At 39.8% G+C, this 23,177-nt stretch overlaps 1 protein-coding gene across 2 annotated transcripts in view; it reads left to right on the top strand.

The window, feature by feature from the left end:
- The window catches only part of iars1 (isoleucyl-tRNA synthetase 1), a 183,050-nt gene that overhangs the window by 141,355 nt on the left and 18,518 nt on the right, over positions 1–23,177 (top strand). For both annotated transcript variants that reach the window (XM_052110889.1, XM_052110890.1), the window contains exons 29-31: positions 6,439–6,615; positions 15,813–15,933; positions 17,700–17,825. In XM_052110889.1, coding sequence (XP_051966849.1) covers positions 6,439–6,615; positions 15,813–15,933; positions 17,700–17,825 — 424 coding nt within the window. The remainder of the gene's footprint in view (positions 1–6,438; positions 6,616–15,812; positions 15,934–17,699; positions 17,826–23,177) is intronic.

Raw genomic sequence — 23,177 nt, 5'->3', positions numbered from 1 at the left:
CAAAACTAACATAACACAAATGGAAGTATGGGAGTTATGTAGTTACCAAATTTTTTAAAATCAAATTTGTTTTTAAATCGTAGCTCACCACCCGTTGCCTAGATTACAGCTTTGCACAATCTGGGCATTCTCTCAGACACTTTACGAGGTGCATCATGAGATGCTTTTTTAACACTTCATTATCTGTTCAAACATCATCCTTTTTAAAAAAACTACATTTTTTAATTAGTGCTTGCAGTTAGTAATTTGTATAAAAACACCCAAACAATCTCCACATATGGGCTTTCTGCACTACCTCACCTCCAATTATATGAAGAGTAACATAATAGTTCCATTTCTAATAATTTGATGTATAAAATATATTTGCTTAACACACCATGTTTCTAAAGTTGCGATGAGTCTGTGATTTCAGTTTGTTCTCAATTGTATCCTAAATTTAGACTTGATTATATACAGATTTTATATGTATGTGTATATATATATATATATATACACACTACTATACTACACACACACACACACACACACACACACACACACACACACACACACACACAGAGTACTGTGCAAATTCGGTTTGACCACCAGGATGTTCCAAGCTTCTTGGTCAATTCACCACAGATCTTTTATCTATTTAGTCTGTCTCAATAGCTTCTGTCTCTTTATGTAATCCCTTTGTGGGGGCCATGACATCTGTTGCAGGGCTCCCTGTTCTTCTATTCTAATCTTTTCTATTTGCAAAAGTAAAGTTTGGGAGTCTAACATTTATATTTCCTATTGACACAGTAAAGCTGAAGATAAAAATAACCATCTTAAGACAAATGCTTTTGTGAAACATCTTATGTGCCTTAGTCTTTTGCACAGTACTGTGTATATACACAACAAAGTCTTATTTTCTGAGAAGATTAAAGAAAGCAAGATTGCATCAGAAAATTGTTGTGAACTTTTTAATCGATGTGTAGTGGAGATTGTACTGACATACTGCCTTACATCTTGGTATGGCAGTTGTACAAGAGAGGAATTGGAGGGCTCTGCAACGAATTAACAAAATGTCAGATTTTTTTTACTACTTCAAAGAGTTCTCGTCAAAAAATGCTCCACGTGCAGCAATGACAGCTTTGCAGATCCTTGGCATTCTAGCTGCCAGTTTGTCAAGATACTCAGATGACATTTCACCCCACACTTCCTGTAGAACTTGCCATAGATGTGGCACTTCTCACACACCTTACAGTCTAGCTGATCCCACAAAAGCTCAATGGGGTTAAGATCCATAACACTCTTTTCCAATTATCTGTTGTCCAATGTCTGTCATTCTTTACTGAGGTACATGTACATGAGGGCCTTTCACATCTCTTTCTGTCCTGGTTAGAGTCAGTTTTCCTTTGTCTTTGAAGACTGTAGTGTACACCTTTGTATGAAATCTTTGTTTTTTTGGCAATTTCAAGCATTTTATAGCCTTCATTCCTCAAAAAAATAATTGGTTAACATGTTTCTAGAGAAAGATGTTTATTTTTTGCCATTTTTGATCAAATATTGACCTAAGACATGGCATTCTATTGCATACTGTGGCAACTCAAAAACAAACACAGAGACAATGTTAAGCATCATTTAACAAACTAAACAACTTTCTTTCAACTGTGATTGATATAATGGCAAGTGATTTTCTAGTATCAACTTAGCAATTTAGCATGATTACTCAAGGTGTTGGAGTGATGGCTGCTGGAAATGGGGCCTTTCTAGATCTGATCAAAAATATTTTTTTTTCAGGGTGCCTGGGTATCTCAGCGAGTATTGACGCTGACTACCACTCTTGGAGTCACGAGTTCGAATCCAAGGTGTTCTGAGTGACTCCAGCCAGGTCTCCTAAGCAACCAAATTGGCCCGGTTGCTAGGGATGGTAGAGTCAAATCAAATCAATTTATTGTCAGACAACCATGTACACAAGTGCAACAGTAGGTGAAAGTCTTGTGTCCAGTTCCAAGCAACATAGCAGTCATGACAGTGACGAGACGTATACCAATTACAATAAACAACATATTTACACAACACAATTTACATATCAAATGTACACATACTTACACAACACAATAATAATATACAATGTACAGTAAACAATACACACAATATAGAATACACATACAATAAAAAAAAAAAATAAAGAGTATATTAAAAAAAAAATGTATATACAGTAGTTATATTGTGGAGAATATAATTATGACAGTCCAGTGTGAGATATAAGATTAATAAAGTGCAGTGCTGATTATTGATCGTGAGAGATCAAGTGTTCAAAAGTCTGATTACTTGGGGGAAGAAGCTGTCATGTAGTCGGCTGGTGCGGGTCCTGATGCTGCGATACCGCCTGCCTGATGGTAGCATTGAGAGCATCCCATGACTCGGGTGGCTGGAGGATGTGGTGATTCATTCCAAACTTCCTCCACCGTCTCAGGGGAGAAGAGGCTTTGGTGAGCCTTTTTCACAACGGCCGCAATGTGGACGGACCATGTGAGTTCCTCAGTAATGTGGACATCGAGGAACTTGAAGCTGCTGACTCTCTCCACCGGTGCTCCATTAATGGTGATGGGCTGTGTTCTCTGTCTTTCTTCCTGAAGTCCACTACAAGCTCCTTGGTTTTACTGACATTGAGGGAGAGGTTGTGCTCCTGACACCAGCGTGTCAGATTGTGCACCTCCTCTCTGTAGGCTGTTTCATCATTGTCAGTGATCAGACCTACCACCGTCGTATCGTCAACAAACTTAATGATGGCATTGGAGCTATGTGTTGCCACACAGTCATGTGTGTATAGGGAATACAGGAGTGGGCTGAGAACACAGCCCTGCGGGGCTCCAGTGTTGAGGCTCAGTGATGAGGAGATTCTGCCCATTCTAACCACCTGACGTCTGCCTGACAGGAAGTCCAGGATCCAGCTGCACAGCGAGCTGTTTAAACCCAGAGCCCGGAGTATCACATCAAGCTTGGAGGGCACTATGGTGTTGAATGCTGAGCTGTAGTCTACAAACGGCATTCTCACCTATGTGTTCCTTTTTTCCAGGTGGGAGAGAGCAGTTTGTATTGTGGGGGACTACAGACAGGGAGAGGGACAGGTTGAAAATGGCCGTAAAAACACCAGCCAGTTCCTTCGCGCACACTCTGACACAGCCTGGAATGCCGTCTTGACCCGCGGCTTTACGTATGTTCACCCGTCGGAAGGATCGGGTTACATCCGCAACAGAGAGTGAACCAACTTCTGTAGCCTCGGCCGTGAGTGCTCTTTCCACGAGTGCAGTGTTATTGTCCTTGAAACGAGCATAAAATTTATTAAGCTCATTCGGGAGTGTGGCAGTGGTATGTGTCCCTGCCACATACTTCCAGAGTCGGTGGTGTTGAACTGTCTTTCAATTTTGTTTCTGTACTGGCTGTTGGCTGCTCTGATAGATTTAAGGAGGGCATAACTGGCTTGTTTATGCTCCTCCGTGTTCCCGGAATTAAAAGCGGAGATCTGCGTATTAAGTGCCGTGCGAATATCGGCGTTAACCCATGGTTTCTGGTTGGGGTAGATCCGTATTATTTTGGTCTGAACAACGTCCTCTATGCACTTCCTGATGAAACACGTTACGCTATCAGCGTAAACCTCGATGTCGTCATCAGAGGCGGACCGGAACATCTCCCAGTACACGTGATCAAAACAGTCTTGAAGCATAGATTCTGATGTCCAGAGACTGAACAGTTGCCAGTAGTATACTGGGTAGCGGGGGTCGATTTGCGCAACGTCTTACTCTGATGAGTACGCCGGCTCTTTTTCCCCATTTCCTTCTGCGTTTCTGCGTCCGGACAGCCCAGACAAAGGGCTCCACTGGCGTGTTTGTAAACAGGAATTTGAAGTCCGGTTTCGGTGTGTAATTGCAGAACCAATGTCCAAAAGCATTTGTCTGTCGTATACAATAAGGCAGACAACATCCAAGACAAAAAAACAAAAAACTGTAAACAAAACAAACAATAAACTGCAGTGTTGTCTTGGTGCTCGCAACGCAACAGCCATGCTCAGCGCCATCTTGAGTCCACAAATGGGGTAACCTCCTCATGGTCTCTATAATGTGTGGTGGGGCATGTGGTGAGTTGTGCATGGATGCTGTGGAGAATAGCGTGGGCTTCCACACGTGCTACGCCTCCACGGTAATGCGCTCAACAAGCCACGTGATAAGATGCGCGGATTGACGGTCTCGGATGCGGAGGCAACCTCTGCCACCTGGATTGAGGCGAATCACTACGCCACCATGAGGACTTAGAGCGGACTGGGAAATGGGCATTCCAAATTGTGGAGAAAAGGGGAGGAAAAAATAGATTTTTTCAAATAGTAATGGTGCAGTTTTTTACATCAGTAATGTCCTAACTATACATTGTGATCAGTTGAAAGCCACTTTGGTGAATTAAAGTACCAATTTCCTTCCGAAACAGCAGAATATGTACATTATTCCAAACCTTTGGCCGCTAGTGTATGTATAAAAACTTTAAAATTAACTTTTTGGCTCACTGGCTACTGTGGCTAGTAGTTTTCCAACGTTACTAGACATTGAGAATTTTCACTAGCAACCACCTTGCAAAAAGTGATTATGGTAACTGGAGACTGTAACTGCATGCATTTGTTTGGACATTTAATTTAAACAAGAATGAAATGAGTTCAGCAGGACACAGGCCTAATGGTTTAAGAAACCTATAAAATATCCAAAGGCAAAAGCCAGTTAGAACAGGAGTAGTGATAGAACAGGAAGAACATTTGTCAATAATTTGTCCATAGTTCATGGATGTTTCAACCCCTTCAAATTGTACTTGCCTATATGAAAGTTTACCATTGTTCTACCAGTGTTTAACAGTGGCATTTGTAATGTCAAGGCCATTAGGTAAGACCAAGGGTGGCTTAACATTACTGTGGTTAGGTTCATGTTGATAGTCGTTTCTAAATAATAAACTGTAGTGCTAGTTATAAAAAATCTAATAGCCTAAACACTTTAGAAACCTTTAACTACAACTTTTAAAATCTTAAAGATTCCCCTTAATAGATTTAATATGAATCATTCAAGTTACCAGTCAGTGTTACTGCATTAAAAAAAAAAAAACATATATATATATATATATATATATATATATATATATATATATATATATATATATATATATATATATTATTTATGGAAGGATGATGGTATTTGTCTCCTTAACTTTACAATGTATAAAGTGCTCTTTACAATGTATGTCTAGCAGATTGAGAGGTTTGACTCTCTTTACAATGTATGTCTAGCAGATTGAGAGGTTTGACCATACAATGCTTTATACTAGAATGTTCTCTGTAGGATTCAAATGGCTCACATAAGCTTTGTGTTTTCCGCCGGCCGCCACAATATCTAGTGAAGTGCGTCTGAATCATGCAAGTTTCGCTCTGTGCTGGTCCAGAGCTCTAGCGATCTTATCTCTGGAGTACACTGGTGTGTGCTCTGACAATTAACGTTCGCCCTACACAGATGTGCGTGTAAGTTATGAGAGCCATGATTAACATTCAATTTCCTTAAGCAGCAGCACCGAGTCGCCCACAGAATTTTCAAGGAAAACCCCTGAAAAAATCTTCACCTACCAAAGTTCCTAGAGAGAGTGGCAGTTACCCGCCATGGCTGATTTTTTACCCACATTTGAAGGATGTTAATTTCAAACCCTGTATACACTTACCGATCTCTTTATTAGGTAGTTCTTGTGGCATGCATTCAACAAGGTGCTGGAAACATCCCTTAGAGAGTCTGATCCACGCTGACATGACAGCATCACGCAGTTGCTGCAGATTTGTCTGCTGCACATTCATGGTGCAAATGTCCCTCGCTCGCTGGGTGTTTTTTTGTTTTTGGCAACATTCTCCATACACTTTAGAGACTTTTGTGCATTAATATCCCAGGAGATCAGCAGTTACAGAAATACTAAAACCAGCCTGGCACCAACAATCATGCCACGGTCTAAATCACTGAGATCACATTTTTCCCATTCTTATGGTTGATGTGAACATTAACTGAAGCTCCTGACCCATATCTGATGATTTTATACATTACTCTGCCACCACACGATTGGCTGATTAGATAATCACATAAGTAAGGTGTACATGTGTACCTAACAAAGTTGTCTGTGAGTGTATATACAGTGTGTGTATATATATATATATATATATATATATATATATATATATATATTACAACATTTCACACAGTATTTGTGCAAATACGTGCATATGCATGATTATTGAATGAGACTCATTGTGTGGAGGGCTTCTGATTTATTTTTTAATTTGTTATTACTTTAGATATAAAAAAATCCTTACAAATCATAATTATATAATTGTAATAATTTAGTAACAATACTGCTGTGCTTGCAGTCACAATAATGTATCCAAACATCTCTTCTCAGGGTCACCTGGTCCCATCAGATGAGATCACAATATATTACAGCAGTCAGCCGGCTGGGGAATACCTGGATATAGTCATCCAAAATCATACTGATTTCATCTTGGCCACTATAAAAGCCCCATTGAAGCCATACCCTGTATCTAAGACTGCCAATGTGATCGTCCAAGAGAAAACTCAGGTAAACATTTAAAAAATGAATCTTCCCACGTAACATTTCATAAATGTTGCTATGCAAAGAAACTAAAAGTATTTCAGCAGTAACTCTGTCTTAGTATTGGTATTGGTGATTACCAGAAATGAAGTATTGATTTCGGTCTTAAAGGAATATTCCGGGTTCAATACAAGTTAAGCTCAATTGACAACATTTGTGGCACAATGCTGATTACCACAAAATGTATTTAGACACGTCCCTCCTTTTCTTTAAAAAAAACAAAACACGCAATAATCGAGATTACAGTGAGGCATTTGTAATGAAAGTGAATGTGGCCAAGTTTTGAAGGGTTTAAAAGCAGAAATGGGAAGGTTAGAAATTTATAAAAGCACTTGAATTAATTATCCTGTTAAAACTTGTGCATTATTTGAACTGTAAAGTTGTTGAAATTGACGTCATTTTAGGATTTTAAGGTTTGTTGACATTATATCGTCATGGCAACAAAGTTGTAAAATTGGCTGTAACTTTCCACATTAAAGGTTAGTTAGTGATATTATCACACTAAAATCATGTTTACATGCATTTCTTTGTCTTGCAGCTTTACATTAACATAAAAAATTGGCCCCCATTCAGTTCAGTCACATTGTGCCTTATTTTAACACAGATTTTAACTTGTTTTTTTTAAGGAAAGGAGGGATGAGTTTGTGTGATTATCAGAATTACAGTATGCAGTATGCTGTCAATTGAGCTTACCTTTTATTGAACCCGGAATATTCCTTAAAAAAAAAATGAATGGGTGGCATGGGGGGGCCCCTACATAGCTCCCTTCATTTCCATCATCTTAATATTAAAGGGGACATATTATTCCCCTTTTTACACAATGTAATGTAAGTTTCAGATGTCCCCAGAATATGTCTGTCAAGTTTAAGCTCAAAATACCTCACAGATTATTCTACCATACCTTTATACCCCTGTTTTGTATCTCTGTTCCAAACAGACTGTTTTAGTGTCTGTAGCTTTAAATGCAAAGGAGCTGCTGCTCCCCAAACCCCTTTCTGGAAGTGGGCTGTGCCTTTTCTGTTTGTGCCATGGATACCCCAGCAACAACAATGCAGGAGAACCAATATGGCTGCAACTGAAAACACCGGAGTTCAGCCGTACATGTTTGACGAATTTGTGTAACTTTTGTAGGGTTATTTCAACCGTTTTGCTACAATGAATGACGTGTTGTTCGGTGTCTGAAAGATTCTGGTATACTTCACTTTACGCATTCCGTTCTGTCTTACGCACAGTTGTGTGTGCACAGCTTTGAAAGGATACCTCACATGGATGAGCGCAAATGGACGCCTTCGACACATGTGCAGTACAATTGCTTTGTTACACACTACCAAACCTTAGAGTTGTCATTTACAGGACATCCGCAAAAAGAAGAAAAACTGAGAATCCGCCATTAGAGGAATTAAGAACAACAAAACGATGGAAAAGGATAAGTTCTTCGACTACTGCTTGACAGTACAGCCCAACTGTGCATATTGCCACCTAGTTGACTCTTCTATCTCAACAGTCAACCTTGCGCATGCGCGTTTGTCCGAGCACAGTCAACTTGGACAGAAAAATCTGGCTGCATGCGGACATTGCGCGTACGTCCACGGACACTCCTGATGACGAAAATAACGTCACAAGGACTGTGCGTGGACTGTCGCGCAACGTGGACAGGTGAAGTATACTTTGGGTTTAACACCAACTTTAGCTTTCTCCACTTTCCATTGTAGGGAACAGTACTACTTCAATAAGCATCAGACATTAAATAACGTAATGACGTTCTCCAAGCACAATAAAGTGACATGATACATTTAATAGAACACTCATTTTTTAATTGTGGTACAGGTGCTCATGTGGAAACTGTGAAACGATGAAGCGCATTGTTTTCACAACAAGCATTTTTCACGCAATGTGCAAACAAGCAAATTCATAAAGCCAAGTGCAAACAATAAAAAGTATAAAATGCTAAATGTACGACCTGCATATCTGAAGTTAGGTCATGGAGATTTGGTATCGATCCTTCCATGATCCTTAGTTTGGAAGCAAATCCAGCCTTGTGTTGACCCTCGTTGATGAAGCAGTCTGACGTTAAATGGTTTGCACAAACATATAGGGATTTTCCTATTGTTGTGGGCACACTGCCATCAAAAATAAAAATAATCCACTGGGTCTTCAGTGGCTCAGATGCGGGGAGTACATGAAGACTCTTGTGTTCGCTCTTGCAGCCAACAACAGATTATTTGGCTTGTTTACCTCGTAGCTGGGACATTCTTGAGTTGGCACAAGAGGCTCTAGCGTGGAGATTAATACAGCAGACTGTGCACTGCTTGCGCATCTAAGCTACACGGGCAGATCTCTTCGCCAGCTGTGGGCAGTACCTTTCCCCTTTTTTAAATCAAACCTGAACGGCTCATTCGGAGACACTGTTTTTTATTGATGGGGAAAGGAAAAAATTGAGGGAATGGTCTCTAACCATATTTTCTAGTTGTCTACACACACTGGGGACAAGAAAATTGAATTAAATTATTTTGCATAATATATCCCCTTTAAAACTTATATAAGATATTTCACACTACTACATTTAGCTTTGTCGCAAAATTTTAAGTGCCTTTAAGCAGCTTGGAAAATTCCAGTAAATTATGTCAAGCCTTTAGGCAATTAGCCAATTAGGCTAATTGGCTGATTGAAGTCAATTGGAGGTTTACATGTGGATGTATTTTAAGAACTATCTTCAAACTCGTGGGAAAATCAAAAGAAATCAGCCAAGACCTCAGAAACTAATTATGGACCTCCACAAGTCTGGTTCATCCTTGGGAGCATTTTCCAAATGCCTGAGGGTACCATGTTCATCTATACAATCAATAGTATGCAAGTATAAACACCATGGGTCCACACACCCATCATACCACTCTTAAAAGAGACACATTCTGTCTCCTAGAGATGAATGGTTTTCACATGGTGTGAAAAGTTCAAATCAATCATAGAACAACAGCAAAGGACCTTGTGAAGATACTAGAGGAACAGGTAAACAAGTATCTATATCCACAGTAAAATAAGTCCTATATTGACATAACCTTAAAAGCTGCTCAGCAAGGAAGAAGCCACTGCTCCAAAACCACCATTAAAAAAATCCAGACTACAGTGCAAGTTCACATGGGTACAAAGATCTTACTTTTTGGAGAAATGTCCTCTGGTCTAATTAAACAAAAATGTAACTTTGGCCATAATGATCATTGTAATGTTTTGAGGAAAAGGGGTAAGGCTTGCCAGCCGAAGACACCATCCCAACCATGAAGCATGGGGGTGGCAGCATCATGTTGTGGGGGTGCTTTGCTGCAGGAGGGACTGGTGCACTTCACAAAATAGCTGGCATCATGAGGAAGGAAATTTAGGTGCATATATTGAAGCAAAATATCAAGGCATCAGCCAGGAAGTTAAAGCTTAGTCGCAAATGGGTCTTCCAAATGGACATCAAAAGTTTAGTCTACATCAAAAGTTGTCGCAAAATGTATTAAGGACATCAAAGTCAATGTATTGGAGTGGTCATCACAAAGTCCTGAAAATTTGTGGGCAGAACTGAAAAAAAGCATGTGTGAGCAAGGAGGCCTACAAAACTGACTCAGTTAAACCAGTTCTGTCTGGAGGAATGGACCAAAATTCCATTTGACCCAAGTTAAACAATTTAAAGGCAATGCTAACAAAAAGAACAAAGTTTATGTAAACTTCTGACCCACAGGGAATGTGATGAAAGATATAAAAGCTGAAATAAATAATTCTCTCTACTATTATTCTGACATATCACATTGTTAAAATAATGATCCTAACTGACCTAAGACAGGGAATGTTTTCTACGATTAAATGTCAGGAATTGTGAATTTGGCATATATAAACTTCTGACTTCAACTGTATGTTTTCTATTCTATAATATACAGTAATATAACCTAATATATATATATATATATATATATATATATATATATATATATATATATATATATATATATATACATTTTATTAAAAAATATTATATACAATTTACAAGCTACTAAAACAACAGTGTATGTGTAAAATTGACCAAAACTGAAGTTGACCAAAAAGAGACATATTTTAATTATTTAGAAATATTTTGATTTGTAAAACGTCTCGGTTACCTACGTAACCTCGGTTCTCTCTAGATGAGGGAACGAGTATTGCATAAGCTAGCTTACGCTACGGGAAAGATTCATCTTTTCGGAGATATTGAAGCCAAAAAATTATCCTTAATTTTGTATCATTTGTCAACGCAGTGCAGCAACTGCAGACCTTGAGCGGGCTAGCTAGCGAGCTCATTGGTTGCTCTGCGGCAACTGCTGCAGCCTATAGACGAACTTGTGTGAACTCGCGCCCAATGAGAGGTGCCCGCGCTCACTGTCCCAAAGCCCGCCAGAATGGGCGTGGCTAGGGTGCATATAAGCGCAGTTCGTGAGGCTGGAACCCTGGTTTTCATTGAATTAAGCGTAAAATTGCTCGTGGCGCGAAGCACGGCCAGCTACGCAATACTGCGTTCCTCATCTAGAGAGAACCGAGGTTACGTAGGTAACCAAGACGTTCTCTTACGAGAGGTTCTCTCAGTATATGCAAGCTAGCTTACGCTCACGGAACCCATTGTCAACGCCGTGCGCCAAGCATCCACTGCATGAGCCCCAGGGGGTGGGGGACCCGGGGAGCCCTTGTGAGTGGGGAAATAATATTTGGCCGGCAAGAGTGCGGGTCAGTGTGTGTGTGATACATAAGCACATAGTGGGAAGGGAAAACAGAGCGGCGGTGCCGGTCTGTGTGGAATGTGTCCCATTAGTGCAGCTCACCAGGGGAGCTGTAGCGTATTAAACCGCTAGTAGTTTTGCCTGCAGAGCGGGCACTTCCAGATTGTAAAATCTGACAAAGGTGGAGGGGAAGCCCAGCCCGCTGCCACACATATGTCCTGAATGGAAATCCCGCTGGACCATGCCCACGAGGAGGCCATGCCTCTGGTGGAGTGAGCCCTAATGCCTAACGGGCATGGCAGGTCTTTCGACGCCGTACGCGGCAGCAATAGCGTCCACTATCCATCTAGACAGTGTCTGTTTCGAGGTGGCGAGACCCTTGGTGCGCCCTCCGAACGAAACAAGCTGCTCAGTGCGTCTGAAAGAGGCGGAGCGCACAGTATACAATCTCAGTGCTCTGACTGGGCAAAGGAGATTTGTGTCGCGTTCGCTATCGGATGCTGGCAGAGCCGATAGGGAAATAATTTGTGCTCTGAAAGGAGTACCGATCACCTTGGGGACATAGCCGTGTCTAGGCTTTAAAATGACCTTGGAGTCACTTGGTCCAAACTCCATACACGCAGCTGACAGACAGCGCGTGAAGGTCTCCCACACGCTTAACTGATGACGGGGCAGTCAGAAAACGGTTTTGAGTGAAAGGTATTTCAAATCCACGGATTCAAGCGGTTCGAAAGGGGGCTTTCATAGCTCGAGAACTACAGAAAGATCCCAGATAGGAACCAATGGGGCGCGGGGTTCATCCTTCTAGCTCCCCTGAGGAAGCGGATGACCAGCTCGTTTTTCCCGTGACTGGCCGTGCAGGGGTTCGGCGACGCCGCGACGGCCGCCACGCATACACTTTGAGCATGGATGGGGATCTGCCCTTATCCAACAGCTCTTGTAAAAACACGAGCAGTGACGACACCCCACATGTCCGTGGGTCCAGGTCTCTGTCGGTGCACCATTTTGAAAACACCGACCATTTGGACGCATAGAGTCTTCTCGTGGAAGGGGCTCTAGCATGTATGATAGTGTTCATTACTCCTTCTGGCAAAGCGACGGGTAGTCGTTGATCACCCACGAGTGCAGCCCAGCGCTCTGGGTGGGGATGCCAGATCGTGCCGCGAGCTTGAGAGAGGAGATCTGCTCTCACTGGGATGGGCCACGGGGCTGTCAGTGACAGCTGCGTAAGCTCCGGGAACCATGTCTGATTCTCTCAGCGGGGCTATGAGGAGCACCGAGTGACGCGCTTCCCTGATCCTCTGCATTACCTGTGGCAATAGCGAGACGGGAGGGAAGGCGTAAAGCGGCGGTTGGGCCAGTCCTGGGCCAGCGCGTCCTCGCTTTTCGAGAAAAATACTGGGCAGTGAGAGTTCTCTTCTGACGCGAAGAGGTCCATCTCTGCTCTGCCGAATATTTGCCATAATTTCTGGACTGTTTGAGCGTGCAGGGACCATTCCCCTGGGGGAACATTGTCTCTGGACAGTCTGTCTGGGCCGTCGTTCAGGTGGCCTGGCACGTGCGTCGCCCTCAGCGAGCGCAGGTGGCCCTGGGACCAACTTAGTATGCGTTTTGTCAGATGGAAGAGGTTCCTGGATCTGACACCGCCCTGACGTTTTAGATAGGATACCACAGATCTGTTGTCCGAACGGACCAGGACGTGGTGACCCTGAATGACCGGGAGGAAGCGCACGAGCGCGTACTCGACCGCGTACTCGACCGCTATCATTTCCAGACAATTTATGTGAAGGAGCTTTTCCTGAACTGACCATAGGCCGAAAACCGGTGAGCCCTCGCAGACCGCGCCCCAACCCGTGTTGGACGCGTCTGTCGAGATGACTTTTCGGCGAGATACAGCTCCCATCGTCACTCCCCGCTGATACCATTCGGCCACCGTCCAAGGCTGCAGAGCTGATATACAGGTCTGAGTCACTCTGATCGGCTGGCGGCCTGTGGCCCATGCCCGGCGAGACGCGTGGGTGTTTAGCCAATGCTGAAGCGGGCGCATGCACAGTAAACCCAGCTGAAGTACTGCTGCGGCTGAGGCCATGTAACCTAACACTCTCTGAAATTTTTTCAGAGACGTGAGGCTGCTAGCTCGCTAGCTAGCCCGCTCAAGGTCTGCAGTTGCTGCACTGCGTTGACAAATGATACAAAATTAAGGATAATTTTTCGGCTTCAATATCTCAGAAAAGATGAATCTTTCCCGTAGCGTAAGCTAGCTTACGCAATACGAGAGAACCTCTCATAAGAGAACACTATTTTTCATGTCATTCTGAGTTTTAAAGTCTCATATATCCAGATCTTTTTAAATATATATATATATATATATATATATATATATATATATATATATATATATATATATATATATATATATATATATATATTTGAAGTTAAATATGTAAATATATATGAAGCACACATGCACCTTAGAAATATGACAGTTTATATGACAATTAATCGTGAAAGCCCTAAAACAGACAATTAATCATCATAATCTAAATAATTGTTTGACATTTAATCATCAACAAAATGTAATAATCGTGACTGCTCTAACAACAGTGAATCATTGGCCTAATACACAGAGTGACATCAATGCGCAAAATCGCTTCTGACCATGTAAGCATCATTACTATGGGCACATACAACATCACACATCTCATAGGATACATCGTCAAGGAATTAACAAAGAAAATAATTTTTAGCGTAGTGGCTAAAGCACAGGGCTGTTAATCAGAAGGTCGCAGGTTCTAACCCCACGGCCACCACCATTGTGTCCTTGAGCAAGGCACTTAACTCCAGGTTGTTCCAGGGGGATTGTCCCTGTAATAATTGCACTGTAAGTCGCTTTGGATAAAAGCGTCTGCCAAATGCATAAATGTAATGTAAATGAGTACCAATACTTCGTTTTTGCCACTCGCCGATACGGAGTCAGATACCTGTTGTGCTTGAGGTCTCATTCTCTTTAGTCAGAGCTCTGTCTTACACACACACACACACACACAGTTTAAGAATGGCAGAGTGGAGACATACCAGCTCTTTTGGATTTTCTTTCTGCTTCCCTGTCACATGGAGATCGGCAAAAGAACAACAGGAGTACCACGTGGACATAAACAATCGTAACAGACTGAACAGGGATGCGATTCATAAATTGACTTTTCCCTGTGTATGTGATTGTATATTTATCCCCTCTGGGCCTGCCGTAGAAAGCGCTATGGAGCTTATGTGAGAAAATTAGCGGTGTTCAATAAACATCCTGTTCTGTCTGTGGTTGCTCTATTTTCTAAATTTTATTGTCAATTATCCTCATTTTAGTGTATGACCATATCATAGTGTCACATTACGTCTGATGTGGCCAGACAGATTGCTTGTCGTTCGAATCTTATCGCATCGCATCTGGTTAGAACAAGGTGTAACAGATGTGAGATATTGCTTAAATATAATATAATTACTATTGCTTTATTATTATTGTTATTATTAGCAGTAGTAATACAGTGAATATTACATAACTTCACAGTAGATATATTTCTGTCATATTTTATACATTTAAATTGAGCTTTAATTTTGACAGAGCTTTTATTTTGAAGTGTTTGTGTTATGACCGTAGTTTTTCAGTCCTGAAAAGCTGGTTGCGCTTACGTGACTCAAGTGATTATCAAATGGCTGCTATTTAATTAATGTATGCATTTTTTATGTGCCTCGCTCTACAAAGTGAATTTGCGATATGTTAGCATATCTGTTTCAAACAGAGTGTGTAATGCACATGACGTGGTTTCCCTGTATGAGCCAAGGGGGAGCTTTAAAAGGTAAACACTGGCTCCACACATTCACAAGTGCTCACATTTGAAGCGTGCAGCACATGCAAATTATATATTTATCTAATTAAATCACAGTTTTTGCAGTTAAATAATCTTACTAGGACATAATGTGATTTTAATATGTGTGCTGAATGTTTATGTAATGACATTCACACATCAGATGGCATAGTTTTTTGGTATCTGAGTATTTTTACGAGCACGAATATGAGTACATGAGTGTGGTATTGGATCTGATTCCGATACCAATATCTGTATAGGGACATCCCTAATCATTTTAGTATTTACATTTTTTCCTGTTCGCCGGGCCCCTAGAAATCAGGACCAGGTGTGGTCGCACCATCCAGAGCGTGGCTCTGTGTGCATGCCCAGTCTTTTGTGTTTGGATATAATTTTGCATTATCTCATCAATTTCACAATTGAAAGAAAACACTGCACTGATCAGCTAAAAGGATCTGTGGCATAAATGTATTATTTTCAGTTTTCCCATCCTTATTTTGAACCCAGATGGAACACAAACCATTACTCTCACTGCATTCTTTATTATCTCAGTGAAGCAGAATTTTTTTCTCTTGTGCTGTAGTTGAAAGGCTCAGATCTGGATTTAACCATTGTGAGAGAGGCCGCCATCTCCAGAGGCCCCCTGACCACTTCAGCCTGTGCTTATGTCAACATCAAGATCACTCTGAAGGACAAACAACAAGGTACACCTCAACTCCCAAACTGCTTTAATGAAATAAAACACAATTACACATATGCTCCAGAATTTTAATGGATGTCTTTTGACCTTTTTTTGTAAAGCGAATGCTGTATGGACTTAGCCATGTACATTTCTTTTTTATTGACTCTGTTTCTGTTTGTAAGGATTAAAAGGATGCAGGCAATAGAGTGTACTTTTTGTGAATAGGATAAAAAATAAATAAAAAAATCTTAGAATGCATTTATAACTTCACCCCCTGAATAGCATATGAATTCTAGATGCTTATTCTTAAAAAAAAATTACAATCTATGAAAAGTAGCTGTACATATAATTTAATTAATAAATTTTATTTTAAATGGTTGATACTGTATATCTTTTATTCAATTCTGAAGAGTTTCAGACATTGAAAATGGAGTAGGACATTTGGGTGATCGTATAAAAAAAGGCTGTATAACAGAAATATGGACAGTTTCCGTGTTTGGTGGTAAAATATGAAATTTGAAACAACTTTATCTACACAAACACATTCATATGAGACCAATATTTTTTTTTCATACAAAAACTTGTAAAATGAGAAAAACAAAATTACAACCTTATGCATTCTATACTGTTTTATTAGCACATATTGCTATATATTACTCTATATACTGTAGCTCTTTGTTCAGATTTGTGACGCTTCCTAAAAAAGGAAAGGTTGCAAGTTCAAGTGAAACTAAGAAGACCACTAAGAAGTGGTCCAGGCATGAACTAAGCATGTAACAACTCCACAAGGACTGTCTCTGTAATATGTTTAATGTCATTCACTTTTGAAAAAAGCATTAGCTGAATGACACCTTTCTATGTGCATACTGTAAATATGAACAAACGTGGTATTTAACATGTATTTAATTACACAAAAGATTGAATATGAAAACAAGCAATGAATCGCATGTGCAATGCCAGTGTTTCGTTTTTTCAACAATGTCATAATTTTGACATAATCTGTTGAATTGACATCAGTTTGTTGTAGTAAAAACAGTTTTTAATGAACCAATTTGAATCACCAAAAGCATCATGTTTAGCTCTGTCCCACATTTTGTGCACAACCCTGTTTTCACAACTTTCCCCCATTAGAAAAAAAAAGAATTGAACAATCTTAAACATCATTTGAACCTTTCTACATTGTGGCGGGAAAACAAGTAAATAATCAAATTAAATGATCTTAACGTTTGCATAAATTGTTGACTGCATACATCAAGCTCAACCATTCAACCCTGTTGCCAAAGCTATTGTATGAAAAAATTAAACCAATATTTTCCTTTAATTTATGGAAAATATTAATATAATACAAACCAACATTTTATTCCATACATTTCATATAGGCTTGGAAGAACAAGAGGGTGAATAATGACAACAGAATTTATATGTTTTTTTTTTTTTTGGGCGAATTATCCCTTTATCTAGCTATTAGGTGTTTGTTTAAGGTAAGGTAACAGGGTTTCAAAAATGGCAAACCTCATAAAATAAATAATTAAATGAATAAAGCTCATATTATAATATTTTGTGTGACCTTTTCTGACTGTTAAGCAACTTCTTTCACTGACTGTTTGCTGAGAAAAAAAGCCTTTTTTCTAGTTTCAGGCCTTGTGTTATACCATATTTGTGCAAAGTGCTGGAGATATGCTTCAAAATGAAAGCTTTATACAGATGTCCATGATATTTGTTCAATAATGCTTTGTTTGACTTTCAGAGTCGTGTTTACTCTGTGTATTTTATTTTATTTTTTCTCAGAGGGTGTAGTTCTGCTGGAGAATCCTAAGGGAGAAAACATACTGGATATTGAGAGACTGAAGATGGTTTGCTGTAGTGTCTTCGAACTCAGCAGAGCTCCTCTGGCTGTATTTAATGGGAAAACAGGTGAGATCTACCTCAAAGACAGATTTTCATCAGTATAAGATTTCCATCATGCTACAACATTTAGCTTATTTTATAGTGGTCTTTTATAAGGTTTTTTAATGGCTCATGCCAATGTCTAGTTGGATAATCTAAATGTTGGTGCTAAAATTGTGTCAAAGCAATACACAAAAAAGTACAATGACATGCCTTGATATTGCACTGGAAGAAATACTGTAAATCTTAGGCTGAACTTAATTCAATAGGCAACAGTGGTTCCACGTGTATGAAATGAGTTGTCTTTCAATTAAATTGCCATGTAATCTCAACTTGGTGTAGAGGGAATCTTATGGCACTTTTCCACTGCACGTTACGGTTCGACTCGACTCTACTCACTTTACATTTCTGAGCTTGCTTTTCCACTGCAGTTTAGTCCCACCTCAATGTGGGTGGGATTATAGGCTGATTGACATAGTTGTGCCGTCTCTACTGCCGTGACATCATCTTAAACGCGACAAAACAATGAACAATAATACAACCGCTAGCTATTAGCTACTAGCTCGTTGTGCTGCATAAAGTAGTTGCTGTGTGGTGATTTTACACAAGTGTAACAGTTAAATTGGCCTGGTTGTTTTAGAAGCAAGCTTTAAGTAGCTGGTCAACTAAATAAAGTGAAGCTTTCAAGCAGAGTATAGAGTTAACATAACAAAACATACCATCCTCCATCGTGGACTCCAGCCGTGCCTGAGTCCAGGGCACTCTCCCTCCCATTGCTCGCCGGTTTAGATAGCATCCATTTGGTCGAAACACTTCCACTTTTCCTTGATGGTTCTGTAGTCACATTTACGTTTGTTTTTACTTTTCCCTACACTGTTGGTATTTCCGGTGGTAGCCGTGTGCGGCCAAAAGCTGAGACACTTCCTGAAAGACATTACGTTTCGTTTGTGATCTGCAGGGTTTAGATGTCACATTTAGTATCGGCCTGGCTCACTTGGAATCTCCACTGAGGTGGTTCTAAAAAAGTACCAGGTACTTTCCACAGTGGAAAACCCCCAAAAAGCCAGCAGAGTAGAGTGGAGTCGAACCGTGCAGTGGAAAAGCCTGATTACTGAACTCAGTAAACCTAATTAAATTAGATAAGTCAAAGTAATTCAAATGAATCTCTTTTAGTTATCTGCTTACTAGCAATAGTGCATGTTACCATGATAAATATGTAGTGTTGGAAGGAAGCTCAACAAAGTAGAACTTTGTGCTGTTATTAGCACAGTAATTGTTCATTGAGCAACACAATAAACAGTAAAATATCATCATCATGTACCTGTCCTCAACCTACAGTATACTCAAGCTCCACTCTTCACCACAATGGTAAGACTTTTGTTCAAGAACATTCAGAAGTTGTTTCAATTTAGCTTATGTTGGAATTTAGCTTATTTTAATTGCTCAGGCTTTAGAAATGTGTTAAACATGTGAGGATGTGTAATTATCAACGTTACATGTCTGACATCATACAGGCATATTGAACTAAGTTAAAACTTGTTTAGCTGATAGTTCTGAAAGAGCCTAAATATTTTGCTTCACTGTAAACATTTTAGCTTATTTTAAGACATAGATAAGGACTCGTAACTCGGACTTGTACGTAGTTAATGGGGACTCAACTTGGATAAAATATTTGTGACTTGGATTTGGACTTGAGCAGTGGGGACTTAAGAAATGAAATTTAGTGACTTGACTAAAAGACAGATACAAACATTTTAATAGTTGATACAAAAACATGTGAGATTTAATGCTTCTCAATAACAAATTCAGTACCACTTCAACTAATAAAACACAAAGTACAAATTTTTCAAGCTCTCAAACAATTATATAAGTCAAAGAAACAGTTACTATTTGAGAAAAACAAACATTTCAAACAACAGAAAAAAAGACAATAGAACAAATAAAATACAGTATTTAACAGCACCATGAAGTGTTCAAGTAAATGGTCCAATTTTTTTTAAGTAGTGAAATGTAATATACAACTGCTTTGATAACATCCTGACCCCAGATAATGCCCTCTGTTCCACACAGTTGATCCGCACATACCTTTGTCCTCCTCTTCTTTCCACTCACTGCAGTTCCTCTCACATACTGATCTCTTACAGCACAGTTTCAGCCTTAATGACTGTTTTACAATCTGCTGTGTAGCCCACTCACACAGAGCTGCTCTCTACTGATGGGGCTCTGCTTCAGTTTGTGTGAGAGAGAAATTTAAGATCTGGAAGGACCGGCATTTCTAGTGCTTTTTATAAAAAAGATAATAAATAAACCCTCTCCCTGTCTTCACTAGAGGTCTGCAACCCTACCTGGGCCCGACAGATTTCTGGCTGGGTTTGGGTTTGTATTTAATGAAAAAATAAACAGGCTTACTGAACTTGTTTCATGCACACGCTCTCACTCACACGTGCAAACGGAGTTAGGGGCCGTTCACACCGAACGTGTTATTGTTACTGTTCTATTTTCCCATTGCTTAAACACACGCTGGACGAATGTCTTTAACATTTGCATCGCATCTCGCTTTTTCTTCAGCGTCTTGCACAGGACCGGCATATTTTAAACACCAAGTCAAGTTAAAAAGAACTTCAAATTTTCAAAACCTCACATTGAGACACCTGTGCTCTGTTTCATTCTTTGCGCTGCTCTAGACTGTTTTTAGCGCAGTTGTCACAAAGATTCAACATTCAAAACAAGTTCAGGCTGCATAAAAGGGACTGTTGCATTGTTTCATATTATTCCATAATGTTCTGCGCCAGTTGAAGCTTCAGCGCATAAATGGTAAGGCAATGCTTTTTTCCTCTTCTGCTCTAGTGTACTAAGGGGCTGCTGTGCCTTGTTAAAACTGTGTATGTTTATATGCTCACATAAAATACAGCCTATTGCAACAGTACTTGCTAGGAGAATAAATTATACAGTAAGCGATTTCGGGTCGGGTTCGGGCTTAAAATCTGACGGTATCGTTCAGGCCGGGTAGGGTCAGGCAACACGGTCTTGGGAACAGGTCGGGTTTGGGTTACATTTTAAGGCCCTTGTAGACCTCTAGTCCTCTAGTCGTAAAGCAGGAAATATTCACAGTAGAAGTGCTTAAGCAGTTCAGGCAACTTGGCATTTAGTGTAACGGGGATGGTAGTAACCTAATGAATGAAGGAATAGTTCACCTAAAAATGAAAATCCTGTCATAATTTATGCACCCTTATGTGGTTTCAAACCCACATGAATTTCTTTATGCATTACACAAAAGGAGATGTGGTAATAATGCCCCTATATCATAATAAATATGGCAGTGGATAGTGCCGACAATTTTACATTTCTGTTTGTTCCGAAGGCAAAAGAAATAATCCACTTTTACAGGGTTTGTACAGTCATGGCAATCCTGCCATGACTGTACAGTTATTATCATTAGAGCTTACAATTTCTCAACGTTATAAGGATAGTGTATAAGTAAATGAATTAGTAAATTTCATATTTACATTATTGTTTAAATATATTAAGGCGTTGAATGTATGTAATAACTCACTATGTTAAGTACACTTATGGTGATGTTTGTTTGTGAGTCTGAGCAGTGTTAATTGTCCACTTCTTGATGAGCAATCATTAAAAGTCTCTGTATCACCTATAGGTAATTAAAAACATTTATGCAATTAATTACACAATATGGCGAGTAAGTCATCAAATGAACCGCAATTGATCACATACTGTATATAGATATTTTCACCTCAACAATAATTCAATAAAACAAAAATATATAATGATCAAATAATTATAAATATTTGTATTTAAATATTGTATAAATAATCTGAATTAATATAATAATAATAATCCAGATAATTAAAATGCATTACATTATTGTTTCAGACAAGTAAAGCAATGATAAGACATAAAGTGGATTCTGAAAGCAACACATTTATTTCCACATAATTGAACATTAGCCTATCACTGACCTACAGTCCACACCAGTTCATTTTGCAATTGAATTCACCAATCTGTCAGAGATATATTTATTAAAAGGGCTTTTCTAAGGACAAGTCAATGGACACATGCGGCAGACAGACAGACAGACTTTGTTTCTAAACACAATTTCTAAATTCCATGACATTTTCAGGATTTTCATGACCGTACGAACCCATGCTGCGCCTCCCCTGGGGCTGTCTTGCACTCCCCAGGGGAGGCGCGCCTCACCAAGAACCTCTGGTCTAGACGCAGCGCAAAGAATGAACAAAAACGATTGTTGTGTCAGGTTAAACATGTTTGAAACTTAGAAAACACCTCTCGAGATCCCTGCAATTGGAATTGCACGTCCAGCTGTATTTGAAAGCAAGAGCGTGTTCTCCTCTTGTGATGTCGCTAGAGTCAAGAAAGCCTGAGTGTGCTTTGTTCTACATATGTGCTTTGCCCATACAGCTGGAGTTTCAGACACTGGCTTTTGGACCTGATGCTGATAAAAAAAATTCCTCTTTGGCCCGGAGAACATGACGACTGTGTTTTTCAAAAACCTTTTGAAATGTGGACTCAATCGCACTAAAAAAACATCGTTCCACTGTTCTACTTTCCATCTCAGATGAGACCTAATAAGCCCAGACTTCCGAGCCCAGAAAAGTCAGCAGCGCTTCTGGACAGTGTTGATGTAGGGCTTCTCCTTTGCATAGTAAAGTCTTAACTTGCATCTGTGGATGCAGCGGCGAATGGTGTTGATTAACAAAGGTTTACTAATGTTGTCCCAAACCCATGTTCATGATATCCATTACAGATGAATGATGTTTTTAAGACAGTGATGTCTGTGGGATCAGAGATCACATGCATTCAGAAGTGGTTTTAGTCTTGCCCTTTACGCAGCCGATATTTTACCAGATTCCTTGAAACTTTTAATTATCTTTTGATGTATCTTGAGGGTGAAATATCTAAAATCCTTCCAATTTGTCTTTGGGGAACATTGTTCTCAAAGTGCTGGATTATTTGCGGAAGCTTATGTTGGCAAATTGTCAAGTTTCTAATGATCCTTGCTCTTGAAGGACTAGGCTGTTTTTGGAGGCTCCTTATATACTATGATATGACTATCTCACCTGTTTAACATCTCTTGTTTCACATTGCCTTATTTCATCTCATCAAATTTATATTAGTCTTAAATTGACTATGTCTCAACTTTTTTGAAGCATGTTGCAATCATCTGATTTGAAATGACTGTACATTTAAAAATTCACAAGGTAAAACATCATATAATGTGTAGTTGTAGTGTTTTCAATGTAGCAAAGTAAACTAAAGTTTACTGGAGTGGTGGTGGAGTAGTGGCTAAAGCACAGGGCTGTTAATCAGAAGGTCACTGGTTCTAACCATTGTGTCCACCAC

This window comes from Xyrauchen texanus, chromosome 39, assembly GCF_025860055.1.
Source record: "Xyrauchen texanus isolate HMW12.3.18 chromosome 39, RBS_HiC_50CHRs, whole genome shotgun sequence".
In the NCBI taxonomy this organism is placed as follows: Eukaryota; Metazoa; Chordata; class Actinopteri; order Cypriniformes; family Catostomidae; genus Xyrauchen; species Xyrauchen texanus.
Note: the sequence above shows the minus strand (reverse complement) of the source record. Positions and strands in the feature narration are given on the sequence as shown.